Genomic DNA, 16,231 nt, shown 5'->3' with positions numbered 1-16,231 from the left:
ACTGATGTTCTTACTTCCTTACTCCTCCCACACCTCACGTCATCCCGCACAGACTCCTTGCCTTCCTTGAATCTCTTATGCCATTTACGGATCTTTAGAGTGAATGGGTGGGATTTTGCTGCTTGCCGAATAAGTCGTGGGTATTTACATCGAGGTGGTACAACTGCTACGAGTTAGTAAGAGCACATGCTGTTAAAGTACTTTTAAAATATGCACAGAAATGTAGCATATCGACGATAGCTCAGGGAATGGGGTTTGCTTGACAGTGGGAAACTTGTTCGATTGGAGAGTGTTTTTTGGACCCTGTCTAAGTGCAGGAGAGACTGGTCGATGCATCAACACAGGTGTATCAATAATACTCCATTTATGGGCGAATGTTCTTTTGGTAAAGATATAGAATATTCTCAGATGTGATGTGTTTTCTAGCACGATAGAGAAAGCCTTAATCATGGATCGACTTCCTTAACGGGTTTTCTTTTTTACTATGTTATATGAAAACACGGTTCTTTCCTGGGCCCAACTCTCTTTCTGGTTTACATTAATGATCTTCCAAATCACATCCTTACATCATTCGTAGACATTTATTCTAATTACACTACTATCTATGGTAGCACATCTAAGACCGTAAACGACCAAGTTCTCTCCGATTCTCTCCTCTCTGATCTTCAGCACGTGGTACAATGGGGAAAAGGTGGCTAGTTACTTTTAATGCATTTAAAACCAAGCTTCTATCTTTACATCATCAACGCTCTGATCTGATGGATGGCTCTCGTCTTGCGAAGGCCTCATGTTTTGACAAGCTTCTGGGCTTGACCTTTACTCCTCATCTGAAATGGAATACGTACGTCAAATCTGTTGCCAAAGCCGCTGGAAAAATGATGGGATCCTTCTATCGATCCAGTAGATATCTCACTGCTGACGCAATTCTCTATCTATATAAAAGCCAAGTTCGTCCAAGGATGGAGTATGTTGCCACATCTGAGCAGGAGCTGCTAGAAAGGACTTATCCTGCCTTGATAGAGTTCAAAATAGACTTCGTAGCCTCATAAGAGATGTCCTTTTTTCTTCCCTACAACATCTTTCGCACAGAAGATATATTGCGAATTTGTCTCTGCTTTATCGTTATTTTCATGGAAAGTGCTCGACTGAGCTTCAATCTATGGTCTCCCCTCGCCAAACTTTCACAAAAAACACTCGTCTAGCTGGAAACACCATCAATAATTCCCTCCACACTTCATCTGTGCATAAACCTAAACATATATTCCATAAACAAAGCTTCTTTCTTATAACTGCACGCCGTGGAACTGTCTTCCGTTTTCCTGCTTTCCAGCTGACTACAATATGGTTGTCTCCAAGTCCAATGTAAACAAGTTCTTGATAAGCCGTTTCCCTTAAGTTAACAAATTTACTCAATTTCTATTACTGACAATTACTATATTGTCCAATTGACTACTATACACTCTTTAACCCTTATCCTCGAGTTGCCCCTGGCTCTTGATAATTGGTGATGCCTATGTAATATATATAAGCATATATATATATTAAATTTATTTATACAAATACAATCATTGATGGCTACATATGTGCATACATGTTTCTGTAATCATGTTATTGGGGAGACTACGTCTTCAGGCCAAGATTTTTCCTCGAAACTCAAGATCCAAAATGATTGTCTTTTTCATACGTTTGATTATTCACCGAACGAGTATGTCCATAAAATCTATTTTTGAACGTCATTTCGGTACTTCCTATGTAGAATTTTTCTTCCCTCGGGCTTTCCTGTGGGAATATTTTAGCTTGGTATACTACTGAGGGGGTTTATACATTCATTTTTTATGGGGCAATCCTCGGGTTTTTTCTGCAATTACAATTATTCATAACTGAGTTATCACTAATATTCATAGTTTCCGTATTTTCCATCCTTAATATTCTGCTCTTATACTTTTTATGATTCTTTCTAAGTTTTCACCACAGTTATAACTCATTTTTTTTGTATTTTTATTAAAAATCTTATTATTTAGTGGGAAATGCTTGCTAAAAAGGTGTAAAAATTTGGTACCAAGTTTTGTTTTTAGCATCAGATCGAAGGGGTGTGTAAACCAGATCACTTTCCTAAATATACCTGCTCTGTAAACTCAGTGAGCACTTTTTGGTAGACACATATTGCTTCAGTGAATGTACTTCTAGGAAACTATGCTACACTGCCATAATATATATATATGTGTGTGTGTGTGTGTGTGTGTGTGTGTGTGTGTGTGTGTGTGTGTGTGTGTGTGATCGAAAAGTAACTCCTCGTTTTAAAATACATGCAATTTAATTTTGGAAATATACAGGAGGAGCTTCATCTTGCATAAAAATCAATATTGTAGCAGGCACTAATAATTGACCAAATTTCATTTCTCAACATAGTGAGGTACCTCTATAACGTGGCCGTAACGCTTGAATCCTTCTTCTCACGGGCTTCCAAACAGTCAGGTACCGTCGCAAAGGAACAAACAAACAAAAATAAATAAACCCGACTCAGCTGTTTCGGTTTTAGTAAAAGGCACTTATTACCGTTATGTTTCTAAATAATGATTGTTTCTTGTTTTTTTTTTTTCTGTTCATTTTGTCTGCCATGCGATTTAAAAAAAAAAACTGGCTTTTCGACACCAGCTTAATGGTCTCCCGCCGCCACCACGGAGCCACACATCCATTTTATCCGGCTGACTTTTTTTTTTCTTCCCAACATCCTGTTGCCCATAGCCAAGCATTTATCTGTTAATTATGTTAAAAAAAAAACATTTATACATATATTTTTTTCGCGGGAGTTTTTTTTTTTCGTGCAGCTTTTTTCTATTATTATTAATAATATTATTACATCGACCGTCAATTTCCTCTTACCATCCTATCAGTCATAACAATTATATCTGTCCTAGTTCGTTTGATAGATTTTTACTCGAACTACTCAAATAATGTTTTCTTTTGGTTAAAACTCTATCTTTGAAATCTTTGACTAAACTGCATTATAACTTTTTTCTAGTTCTATGACTCATTAATCTCTTTTTTTGTTCAACTACTTTTATGGAGATTATTTGCGAGAACACTAGTTAATCTAACCCTTTGTATAGTCCTCGCCACTTTTTTGTCTCTTAACGGCTCGGCCCCGGTTTGACGAGATTATTCAAGACAATTTTGGCTTATTTTGTCTCTTAAGTGATACATAACTTTTGACGAGATTATTTGAGACAATTACGGTTGACATTTGCCCAAAAAAAACAGAGACATTATCTGTGACCCTTCTGAATCGGATATTAGCATTATACAACGGTTATTGGATGTTCTCCGTTTTGTGTCACAATATTGTTTGATTCTATCATTAAGCACTCTTCAAATCGGGTCAGTTGCATTTCCACCATGACAATGTACCAGTTTACAACTCTATCCTTGCATGGGCAGGAAACAGGGAAGGACATCTATACTCCAGCAGTGTAAGAAAAAGGAACTATTAGAGTAGAAGGCTTGCCGGCATTTATGAGCCTCGACGGTGAAAGAGTGTGGTTTTGCTGTTTGTTGGTTTAGTCGGGAGTATGTACGTTGAGGGGGCACAAGTGATATGACTTCATCAAAACATATTTCATTAAAGTACTTTTAAAACCGGCACATGAATTCGGCAAAAAATAACTCTAAATAAGAATGTCTTCTCTCGCTGACAGAACGAACTAAGATGGCGAACTCATATTTATTTACAATGTCCTTCTTGTTAAGTTATGAGTTTTTTTCTATTGTTTAATGCTCATACAAGTGTTCTTGCTAATTTTAATAGCCAGCAACAAATTGCATTATTTCATTAAAGTACAAGGATGCGACAAAAATAACTCTAAATAAGGGTGCCTCCTTTCGCAGACAGAACGAACTAAGATGGCGGACTTATATTTATTTACAATATCCTTCTTGCAAATTTATCTTTTTTTTCTGTTGTTTAATGATCATACAAGTGTTCTTGCTAATTTTAATAGCCAGCAACAAATTGCATTATTTCATTAAAGTACAAGGATGCGACAAAAATAACTCTAAATAAGGGTGCCTCCTTTCGCAGACAGAACGAACTAAGATGGCGGACTCATATTTATTTACAATATCCTTCTTGCAAATTTATCTTTTTTTTTTCTGTTGTTTAATGATCATACAAGTGTTCTTGCTGATTTTGATAGCCAGTTAGAAATTGCATTATTTCATTAAAGTACTTTTAATACAGGCACAATGATACGGCATTGCGGCGAGGGGATAGAGATTGGATTCTGGATCCAATTTTTGTTCCCATCGAAAGTACGTAGCACATTTCGTCTTCGTCAGATTGTGGTTAAAACTTTGCTTTTCTTTTGTATTTCCAGTTCGTTTCGAGAACGAAGAGGCGGAGTTGGCAAAATTCGTTGATTTCTTAAAGACGTCATATCCTGACGAATTCAAGTCGTTCAAAGGTAAAAGTTTCGAGTCGGTTTTCTCCAAACTGCGAGAGAGCATGGCGCTACACAAAGTGTTCCCCCACCCGGATGACCCAATCATAACGCCGGGGAACAACACAAACAACATCAACAACAACAATAACAACAACAACAACAACAATAACAGAAACTGCACATGCAACACGCCCGTCATCAACTCGCGTCACACGGAGCGGCGCCAGTTGCTTAGCAACAACGATCACGTGACGCTCCATAGTGCCTTTCAGAGCGATCGGACTGCAAACAGCGTTGTAGCTGTACAAAGAACTACAACGACTCCGACAGCGGTTGAAACGCCGCCGTCGGGGTTGAGAGCCAAGAAAAATCTTTTTCACCAAATCAACAATGCTAACAACAGCCGCAATAGTAGCCATAGTCACAGTAGCAATAGCAGCATTAGTAGCAATAGTCGCTTACATAGCCACACAGTTCATAATAAAAAACACAAAACACACCTTTCGGTTGACAAAACAATGAACAACACTAGCAACCACACCAATCAAGATACAAATATAAAAAATTACAAAAATAATTACAATGACACTAGCACAAATAGTCAAAGTAGTGAAAATAGTAGTAGTAGAAGTAGTAGTAGTAGTAGTAGTTTAAATATTATTAATAGTAGTTTTAGTGAAATTAGTAGTAGCAGTAGTATTATTAATAGTAGCAATAGTACTATTAATAGTAGTAATATTAGTAGCAGTAGTAGTAGTTACAATAGTGAAATTACTAGCACCAGTAGTACTGGTCGCCCCGAGGAGAGTCGAATAAGTAAGCGTGACATCACACGGAAAGTACCGCAGAGGGTGTTCAAACGAGGGCAAAACAAAGAGGAGGAGTATGTCGCAAAGGGAGCAGACAACAGAACAGTATATAAGGATTTATCCCACTTGTCGTCTCGAGTCGAGTCTGGACTACCACATGTCAGTGAATACGACAGCAGGAAAGCGCGTTTACAGCTGGAAGAGACCAGATTACATTCGGGGAACAGCACGGAGCCACCTTTATTTGTTTTGCATATAAACAACATTAAGGAGAGTTTTTACCTATTTGGTCATTATGTTGGCAAGGAAAACGATAGTAGAAACTATCGCAAGGAGGCCCAGTATTACGAGGATGAGTACGAGAGAGTACATCATATCTCCCAGGGAATACATATTGGGAGTATTGTGATTTTGTTTATAATGGTTGTTGAGGTAAGTGCATTTTTTTTTCATTTATTTAGAATTTCACATATATGTATATGGCATTGAGACACAGGTTCCCGTTGGATTACCGAAGTTAAGCAATGTTGAACCTGGTCAGTACTAAACGGGTGACGATTTGGGACTCTCAGGTGCTGTGTGTGCTCTCCACTGATCTCAGCATTCTTTCCAATCGTCTTGGGCTTCTCCTTGCCGCTGGACTCAACAAGTGCCGATTCAGGAGAGGTAGCGTTGGTGATTACGTAACCTTTGCCTCACAGTTACACGCGCAGCTGCCCCTACAGGGGGTGTCCTTTGCCTTTTAAGACTGAATGGAAGCATCGATTATGTATATGTATGCTTACCTATATATATATATATATATATATATATATATATATATATATATATATATATGCATGTATATATATATATATATGTATATTATGCAAGGGCGAATGAACTCTTTTTCTGGGTCAACGGCCAACTAGCACCGTGTATATTTGTGTGTGTATATGTGTATTGGGGTGGAGAGGGCTCCCGTAAGCCGTGGTGAAGGCAACCTTTCTAGGAGAAGCAAATCTCTGATTTAAAAAACCATAAAGCGGAAGACCAGTACCCGCATTAAGCTGGTCTGTAGTTTAATTTGTTGCTGGATATCTTGCTCTTGCTTGTTGCTGGATCTCAACATTTTGAACTGAGAGAGAGAGAGAGACTTAGCTGTCGTACAAAGCTAAGGCTCTGTAACATCATCTTTGCATAGATACTCCCTCAGGTATTTGGGCTCATGGATTTTTAATGTCTGAAGGAGTGGCACTCGTCTGACAAGACGTTGGAATCATCATATTATGCATATATATGTGTGTATGTATGTGTGTGTGTATATTTTTACAGTAGATTTGTAAACGATACAATAATATACTTTCTTCTTTGGAGACAAGAACTAATGACACAGGTAAGGAAAAACATTTTTGGTGACATGAATATGGAAGCCTTATTAATGTGGAGCAAAAAAAATACTGAATCCAATATATTAAAGTCTTTTGTTCCTGTTATGAAAGGGACGTGGTGTTTAATAAAAACTACTGGGGAGTCATGATTTAATATATTTCTTATTAAATCCTCGAAACAGTGTTTTGTGGAAAACAGCTGATGATCTCTGAAAACTTAAGACTATTGTGAGTTCGAGAAAGCAAGTTGATTCGACGATTATAGATTAAATGATTCCCCGACAACATTATTTTCAAGCGAATGACTAAAAATTAAATTTGAAAAAAGTTATAGAGTTTTCAAGGTTCATATATATATATATATATATATATATATATATATATAGAGAGAGAGAGAGAGAGAGAGAGAGAGAGAGTGAGAGGGATGTGAAAATCGATATTCCAAATTTTAAGATATTGTTCATCTTACCGTTTATTTTTTTAGGCATGTTAAAACGTCCAATTCATGATAGCACCTGTTTCGTAAAACGGAATCATTCTTATTATTATGTTAACTTCTAAAATTTATTCCGCCGTTTATCATCCGAAATATAGAAACTCATCAAGTTCAAAAGAAATTTTTAAAAAATATATAGACATGATTACAACATAATCTTTTGATGAATAAGGGCGGAATAAATTCAAAAGTTGACATAATAATTATATGAATGATTCTGCGCTACGAAACTGGTGCTGTCAAGAACTGAACATTTTAACATCGAGCCCCATAAATGAAAGCGTTTGTATAAATAAAAGGTGAAGTACAATTGAATAAAATATTGCCCTATATATATATGTGTGTGTGTGTGTGTGTGTGTGTGTGTGTGTGTGTGTGTGTGTGTGTGTGTGTGTGTGTGTGTGTGTGTGTGTAATGAAATTGTGACATTGCCTTTTCTATTCTAAAAGTAACCCAATCACCGATCATCTTTTCTGTTTTTTTTTTATTTGGATTTAGCAAGTCGGCTTCAGCAGGAGCGTCTTAAAATCTGTCCATTTCTTCATTCTACGCACTATTTTTCTTTCTTTTAATAATAATATTTTAAATTCACTCTTTTTCCTTGTACCAGTTCGAAATATCTTCCAGTAACGCGATTCCTTTGGATTTTTACTTCTGGATACCGGACTTTAACCAAATTTTCTTGGATTTTACCGTTATTGGATATTCTACTCTTTACCCGACCATCTATCCACGTAGAAATCATTTCTCTTTCTCTCACATTCCCTCTGCTTCACTATTTTTTAATTTTTACCAAGTAAGCTCTATAGATTACTTGTAGTTCTATTAAATACTTTGCAAGCAAAATCCGATTCCGAATTTTGCTAATTCCTACTCTCTGATGAGAAGGAAAGTATTTCTTTCGAAACTCCGCGGATTAAGGACAATCCACTCAATTTGTTTTTCCTTTTTGAAAAGTAAATATTTTTTAACTCTTCTTAAAGTGTTTTTATTCTTCTTAAAGTGTTTTTACTCTTCTTAAAGTGTTTTTAACATGTTTTATTAATTATTTGTTCTTATATGATGGCAGCAACTCGTTCTCAAGTATGGCTCCAATAACTCAAACATAAGGGCAACTAGCAGTACGGGCCAGACGGTCACTTCTATGAACTTTCTATAGTCCAAGCTGTAGTGCCCCGAACACCTACCAGGCCAGACTCTGGAAGTTCCAGAGCCCGTATTGCCATTGACGCCCATATTTGCACGAGTCCTCATTTTAGGCTAAAGTCAACCTTTTTGTTATCGAGATACACACTAATTGCAAAATGTCTATTCCATTGTATATCAAGTAATGTCTGTGCTTGAAGCTTTTTATAGTGAGGAAACACTTTGCACTGGAACAATCCCATTCTCTAAACAACTGCCACATTGGACCAAAAAGAAGAGCAAGTCAACATCATTGGAAGCAGCTGTCGCCGCAGTTTTATATCAGGGTTTTTCTTCTCCTAGAGAGGTTGCCTTCACCACGGCTTACGGGAGCCTTCTCCACCCACCATGGCATTTGATCCATGATTGGGATTTAGGTTGCTGAGTACCAGAGCATACCGGTGGGCCATGTATTCCGCAGCTGACAGAGCCTAAGCTCCTCTGGAGGTTTCTGTCAGGGTTAAAAGAAGCTTGGCCCACAAGGCAGTGGAGGTCCAGTTATACGGCGCAGGGTACTCACCGTTAATCAGAGTTCCGTCTGCGTAGCAGTGGTCACGACGTGCACGTGGGGTTGATTTGTCTGGGAGAAGCACAGTATGACGCTAAGACACCTGTGTACTTTTAACACACTTCCACACCAGATCTGTACCACATACATACATACATACGAATACGTGTTTGCGATTATATTCCAATCAGAAAGAGTATACAGATCCTTTTGTGTTTAAGGCTATATGCTTGTTAAATATAATAGCAAAGCATATACAAAGAAAAAACAATTCCGTTATATTACAAGTGCCAATGTTTTAATTATCTTAAAAATATATTTTGTTTTTCTAACTTAAAAGCCAATAGAAATATTATACCATTTTAACCCATGCGTAATTAATGTATATCAATAGTTTTTCCCCATAAAACAAAGATGGCAACCTTATATAAGCACAGGATCTGAGTTATTCTATATGTCTTTTTTTTAAATTAGACTGTCATGCTTCTTACTTTCTGAAAAAAAAATTCTGGGTTTCTGGTGAGTATTCGTAAAAATCATCCCAATGTTATCATACGCATATTGATTGTTTCACGTAAACGAAACAGATCTGTAAAAATGTACCGAAGCTTTTATATGTTCATAAAATTGATTGTTAGAATAAACAAAAACTTGGAACTTGGAATAAAGCGACATTGTTATAAATTGATATATATATATGCATATATATATATATATATATATATATATATATATATATATATATATATATACTGTATTGATTTATATAGACAAATATTACAGAGTCCCTACACTGAACATGCTAATGTTTCGGAGCAATAGGGTTATTAAAAAAAACAAAAGTTCCTCATATATATATATATATATATATATATATATATATATATATATATATATATATATATATATATATATACTAGCAAAGATACCCTTGCTTCGCACGGAGCTTTGTTGCGCACTCGGGTACCAAAATCTGTGGGCACCTTTCCAGTAAGTTGATGTTGTAAGAGCAACGATTGCATAAGGTGATTAACATTTTAACTACCTCTTGTAGTGACTGAAATTCAATCAGGAACTTCACAAAACATTTTCATCAAAAAGGAAGGTTACTGTATGTTACATAGTAAATTTTTCATTGAAGTAATTTTCAACTCTTGCTTAAATTTTATCTTGCACATTCAATACTAAAAACTTACCACAATCAGATCATGTCAGTTTTTCCTCATTTCTCGAACTTTTCACTGAAGAGCCTCAGGGTAAACTACATTTCTGCTGCTTTGATTTGGAGCCAGAATGTAGAGTTTTTCTGAACTTCCTGTCCGGCTGATGGAGACGTAGAACATACCGTGACTGAAGCAGTCTGATGTCAAGTCTACGCCAATGGTGTTAAATGTCTGACCTTGACTTTTGTTTATGCTCATTGCAAAACACACCTTCACAGGAAATTGGAGTCTCCGGAATTTAAATGGAAGTTCTGAGTCCGATGGAACTAAGGGGATCCTTGGCAGTAGAACGGTTTCGCCTTTGTAGGGACCACAGGAAATGGTGGCCTCAAGTACATTGGTGTGCAATCTGGTGATAACACATCTGGTTCCGTTTGTTGTTTTTGGCGGTTCCAAGGATCGAAGAATCATGATTGGCGATCCAATTTTGAGATTTAAAATGTGTGGAGGCATTCCAGATATCTCCAAAGAGTTTAAAAACTCCACAGGGTAGTGAACAGCTTCATATTCATTAGTAGCCGACTCAACTGACTTGTATTGCTTTGTGTCTCCTGGAAATTCATCCATTATTGAATTGTTCAAATGATTCACATTGCTGTTTAATGGCGAAATAATAGCCCTCTCAGCAAGCCAATCCGGTGATTTTCCATTGTTTTGCAGGTCTGGGTACACTTTGTCTTTCAGTTGCTTCTGATTACCGACACATTTACCAAGCGCAGTTGGAATCTTAATTGTGTCAGGTTAAGAAGTGATAGGAAACTGACCATTACCGATTTGGAGAAGCAATTTTGAGAAGTCTGCTGCAGCTGTGTTATCAGAGATATAGGCTCTCATATTAGTAGTCAGTCTCTTCACTATAACGTGCCTCCAGAGATAGGATTGTTTCAAACTTGCATTGACAATGTTAGCCCTTGTGCCATTTTTAACCACTGGGAGGATTTGACGGAAATCACCGCAAAATAAGGTTGGAATGCCACCCATGGGATTCTTGTTTCCTGTGATGTCTTGCAGTGTTCGGTCAATTGCTTCATAAGCACTCTTGTGCGTCATTGGGGCTTCGTCTACAATGATTGCAGAGGTGTCTCTAATTACATTTGCCAAGGCTGAGTTACCAGTAATTTTGCAAACTGGCTGATCCATTCGATGAGTATCCAAGGGTACTTTAAAAGTGCTGTGAAGAGTGCGGCCACCTTGTAGTAGAGTAGCAGCAATGCCACTGAATGCTGTTGCAAGCACAATCTTTCTCATGGATCTAATCTTTGCAAGGATCAAATTGATTACAAAAGTCTTGCCCGTACCACCTGGAGCATCAAGAAACATCATGTTTTTGTTCATTTCACCTTGTGCTTCCAACATTGCCATGAATGAATTGTAAACTTCTCTTTGAGAATCGGTCAGTTTTTCTTGCATATTTTCTGCTTGTAGGGAAAGTTCTTCAAGATTATAAGTAACTTCACGTTGATACTCTCTCGCGAGTCTTTCATCTCTCCCTTGCGTTGGTGCAGGTAATCCATAGCTTGCCAATGGTTGACCGCACATAAGGAGAACTTTTTCTTCAATTAGACAAAGAGTTGTATTGTAGATGTCCTCATTAAAATCTGCTTCTGGATTGTTAACTTCTTGCCTGTATCTGAAGAATGTCTTCAGATATTACATCACGAAAAGCCATCCAGATCTCAAGAGGATTTCTTGGCTCACAGGCTGTTAAAATTATCACAAATAGGCTTCGCAAATTTGAAGGTGATTGAGTGGCACTTGCCTCTCCTACTGCTTGATGCAAGTGATGGTCATTTTCTAGAAGGCCTCGAGCAAGGCACGCTGCTCTGTATGTTTCAAACACCTGACCATTGTATACTCGCAAATTTTGAAATGAAGTTGGACCAGCAACCTCATTGAGCAACAGGCGTAAGAAATAACACTCCCCTGCTTTTGGACTAATCGTGTAGATTCTCCCAATGCATGGTGCCTTCCATACATCATCATTTTCAGTACCTTCAACTTGTACCCCACGCATTCTTCTCATCCATTTCTTTGTCGATTTGTTCCAAGTGTAAAACTCAGGGACTTCTGCGTATTTGAGACCCCTTGCAAAGTCATCCTCATGGCAGAGTTGAAAAAATGCTGTCAAATTGTGGCAGGCGGTGGACCTTGGGCTCGTTCCAGAGCAGTATCAGCTGAAAACATGACATGCTGCCCATTTTCAAGATGAACAGAAAGTTGTACAATTGGGGGGAAATGTTCATAGATGGGATGTTCCAATATCCTCCAGGCCGCCTCTGAACTGCCGACATACCTTGCATTCTGGAACTGCTGGATCTCATCCACAATGTGACTTTGTACTTGGCCTTGTTGGTTAGCTGCTCCATCAGTTCTTTGTAGTTCAAACACTGCTTGATCACATCCTTTATTCACGTATTTGAGGACATATTTGATGCTTTGGATCGAGCTGCAAATTTCTACGTTAATGTGAGCGTTGAACTGCTGAAGGAGGACCTTGTTGTACGGAACAATCCACTGGTTTGTTATTTCTTGATTAACATACCGACCATTTCTCTTCATCCTTATTGTACCAGTCTGGCCTCCATCTTCTGGTTTTCTTCGCCTGTACTTGGGGTAAGAGTCTTGGCCTTGCTCGGTACACTGAAGAAATTCTTTTGGGTATTTTTTGGAACATTTGTTGTCAATCATACATGGACAATTTGGATTAAATGGTCCACAAGGTCCATGCACCATATGTGCCATCACTTTAGCATGAAGATCAGGATCTTCCTCTTTGTCAGGGATCTCTGCAGATATGCAGAGATCCATTTTTTCTGGTAGAAGTGTGTCCTCTGGGGCCTGCCAGGTGAGGATGTGTGCATGCGGCAGTCCTCTTTTTTGATATTCAATACTGTACAGGAAATCCCTCAGCCTGCCAAATCCTCCCTTTTTAATAAATTCAAGTAACTTTTTTAGCTTCTGCCTGAAAACCCTGGCAACAATATCTGGACGATCCTGAGGGTCTTGCCCTTGAAGACAATTTTCTGTAATTTCTGTCCACTTTGGATTTGTTGTGAACGTGATGAAGAGGTTGGCTCGGCCCATTCGCCGAACATATGCCATGGCATCACTTTGACGCTCAAACATGTATCGAGGGCCTCCTGTATAAGTTGCCGGAAGTACAACTCGTTGACCAAACTGTTCTGGATTCCCATCCTCCCTAAGAATTGAATCTCTCAAGTTGCTATAATTGTCAGCTCTCAGGGTCTGTTGCTCACGCCTCAGGAACTGTAAACGTTCTGTTTCAATCTTGCAGTACACATCCACCAGCCATTGTTGAAATAGCCTTCGGTACCAGAGAAAATAGTTTCCAGGCCGAGTCATTAAATGGTACGAATAAAATTGCTGTTGGGTAACTTTTCGCCCATTGGATGCCTTCATGTAGATGTTGTAAGATGGAGAACCATAGGGGTACATTAAAGGGTACATTAAAGTATAGTAGAGGGGATGTAGTTCGGAGATCCATTTTAATGTATCATTTCTAAAACGCAAGACAATATCCCGGTTAGCTGTTGGTTCATTCTCCATTAATATTCCAATCTCATACGTTGTTGTTGGAGCATTGAATCGCCATGGATGCTCTTCTTGCGGCCTTCGGTCTTCCCTTATGACAACTTTATATTCTACCAAGTGTTCTTCTTCAATCCTCTCCTTTGTTGTTTTCAGCTGACAAATAAAGCTGTTGTTCTCATGTAAAAATTCAGTCAGACTTTGGAGAATGTCTCTATTGAGTCTACTGTCACGTCCCCGATTACGTAGTTCCTCTTCCAGACTATCCAAGAAGTAGACTTGAATAAACTTTGCTGTTTCATCTTCAGGTGGTAAAAGACTCCCAATCTGGTGGCAAACCTGGCCTCGAATTCTAAAAGAAGGATTCCACCCATGTACTGCCGCAATTTTGTGACCAAATGATGTCATTGCAAAACAATTGCTATAACAGCGTAGATTTTGCAGAAAATCTTTAGAGATGGGACCATTGCCGGAGAGCAAATCTTGAAGCAACTGAGGCAGTGGTGGAAAGCTATCAAGCACAACTTTGCCAGAAGAACAACAACAACCAGGGGTTTCTCCTTTAAATTTTACAGCTGAGCAATGTTGACATACTTTGTCCATTTTTCCTATATCAGCTGTAGTGAGAGAGTCATTTTTGTTGTAGAGCAATCCTTTTCTATTGCAGTGTTCTATTTCATGGTGTCTCAAAGCAGTCATTCGTTGTCTAGCTGCCTCGTTTTCTGTCAATTGCTGGGGCAAAGTCATACTCTCTCTCCATGCAGCCTCTCGTTGTTGCCCTTGGTATAGGCGAAAGCTTCGTTGGGTTTCCGATTCATTCTGATGTCGTTGAGCCACTCTCAACTGACCTTGTGTACGTCTACTTACCTCATATAATTCATTCGATCGTAATATTGCTTCTCTTTCCAGTGCATATCTTTGCCTTTCTTGAATTTCATCTTGTGATGAATTTAACCGCCTTACAACATGTCTAGTTCTGTCAGCTTCACGTTGGGTTTCTCTTTCCAAATCTGACAGTCTTGCTCTCCTTTCTCTTTGACGTATCCTGTTAAGTTCTAGACGTCTTTCTCTATCTGAATTGTTTTCATTGGAGCGAATTGCAGCAACTCTTAGTCTATTAACTTCCAATCTTTCCATTCTTTCTTCCTCACTTTCGTTTCTACTTCGTTTGGGTGGCATAATTTCGGTTTTAAACGGAATTGTTTAACGATATTAATGATTGTAAATTAATTAAGCGTAAAGGAAATGTATACTAACTGAAATGGACGAACTATAAATAATATTTCTGAATAGTACAATTATAAACAATTATATTGTACCTATTTACTATGCCTCCCCACGGGACAGAGTTAGACACCAGGGTCGTTTTTTAACGTGGAGAAAAGGTACAAAAATAAAAATTGTCTCAGTCGTGAAGGATTTCTCCTCCACCGAAAGAGAACAAGAAAATGAAGTGCAGCATCTGAAGAACAGATACTACACTTTGATCTTGACCAAAAGGAATGAATAAAAGCGACCTACGTGTGACTCATTACTTCCGGGTGTAAACGTCACAATCTAAAAGTAATAATTAAAAAAAAAAAGTAAATGTAAAATAAATGTAATACCAACTTAGGTTAACTAAGTAAACAGTACAATTAAAACAGTTCTATTAAAACAAATAATTACTAAGATCTAGGTAATTGTTAGTCTCACTGTTATGGTTTTAAAGAAAAAAATGTGTAAAAAAAGTTCTGCTTTTGTGAGTACGTGTATTTCTTTTAAATTACATAACCTTTTTATTTTATTAATTATATCTCTTTTAAATTTATATATTTTGTTAGTAAACTGGAAGAAATTCAGTTGAATAAAACCTTGTTCGTGTTCTTTACGTTAAACTCATATTTTTATAAAAGGTTCATCCGGTTTAAAGAAAGCGCTAAGTTTAAATAAGACTGGAAATAACTAATTCAATATATAAATAGAAAAATGAAATAAATATAAGCTTTAAGTCTTAAGATAGTAATAATCAAAATGTAATAAATTATTTGTAGTTCAAATCTATGATAAGACAGGCTTTCGAAATAGGCTCGACCAGAAAGATTAAATTGGAACGAAATTATAATCTCCGTGCCATTTTCAAAACAACCCCACAAAAGTAACGATATCCTGCAGTTGGCAATGGTTGTAAGAAAAATGTAAAAGAAAATGCGCTTATCTGTTTATTTTGACCTGTTTTATTTAATTAAAAAAACATTGGCTATAACTGGAAGAGAGCGTTATGTTTTGGGGGTTGTTTAAAAAATAGAATGGAAATAAAGTTAGTTCCGTTTTAATTGTCTTTAATTGCGGCAAGCGCTAACAAAATCGAAAAATCACTGTTTACATTCGAAATGTTAACTTTTATAGGTTTACAGGTTTGCTGACAAGGCTGGGGGTGTTTAATACAATTATTTTACTAAATTGATTTTTTTCGTTTAAAAATAAAATTATTTCTTTTTTAATAAAGTTTTATTTTAAAATATTTATTTTTGTTTATTTATATAAAATTACGATAGTTGAATTGTATTCTTTCAATTATATTGGCAAGTAAAATATAAAAGATTAAAACGGAACGAAATTGAAATTTCCATTACATTTTCAATACAATCCCAAAACATAAAGCTTTCCTCG

At 37.3% G+C, this 16,231-nt stretch overlaps 1 protein-coding gene across 8 annotated transcripts in view; it reads left to right on the top strand.

The window, feature by feature from the left end:
• The window catches only part of LOC145293082 (uncharacterized), a 721,286-nt gene that overhangs the window by 427,611 nt on the left and 277,444 nt on the right, over positions 1-16,231 (top strand). For all 8 annotated transcript variants that reach the window (XM_080139435.1, XM_080139436.1, XM_080139437.1 and 5 more), the window contains one exon: positions 4,374-5,680. In XM_080139435.1, the coding sequence (XP_079995561.1) occupies positions 4,374-5,680 (1,307 nt within the window). The remainder of the gene's footprint in view (positions 1-4,373; positions 5,681-16,231) is intronic.

The sequence above is a fragment of the Euprymna scolopes genome, chromosome 14 (assembly GCF_053919585.1).
Source record: "Euprymna scolopes isolate OS-2025 chromosome 14, ASM5391958v1, whole genome shotgun sequence".
Lineage (NCBI taxonomy): Eukaryota > Metazoa > Mollusca > Cephalopoda > Sepiida > Sepiolidae > Euprymna > Euprymna scolopes.
Note: the sequence above shows the minus strand (reverse complement) of the source record. Positions and strands in the feature narration are given on the sequence as shown.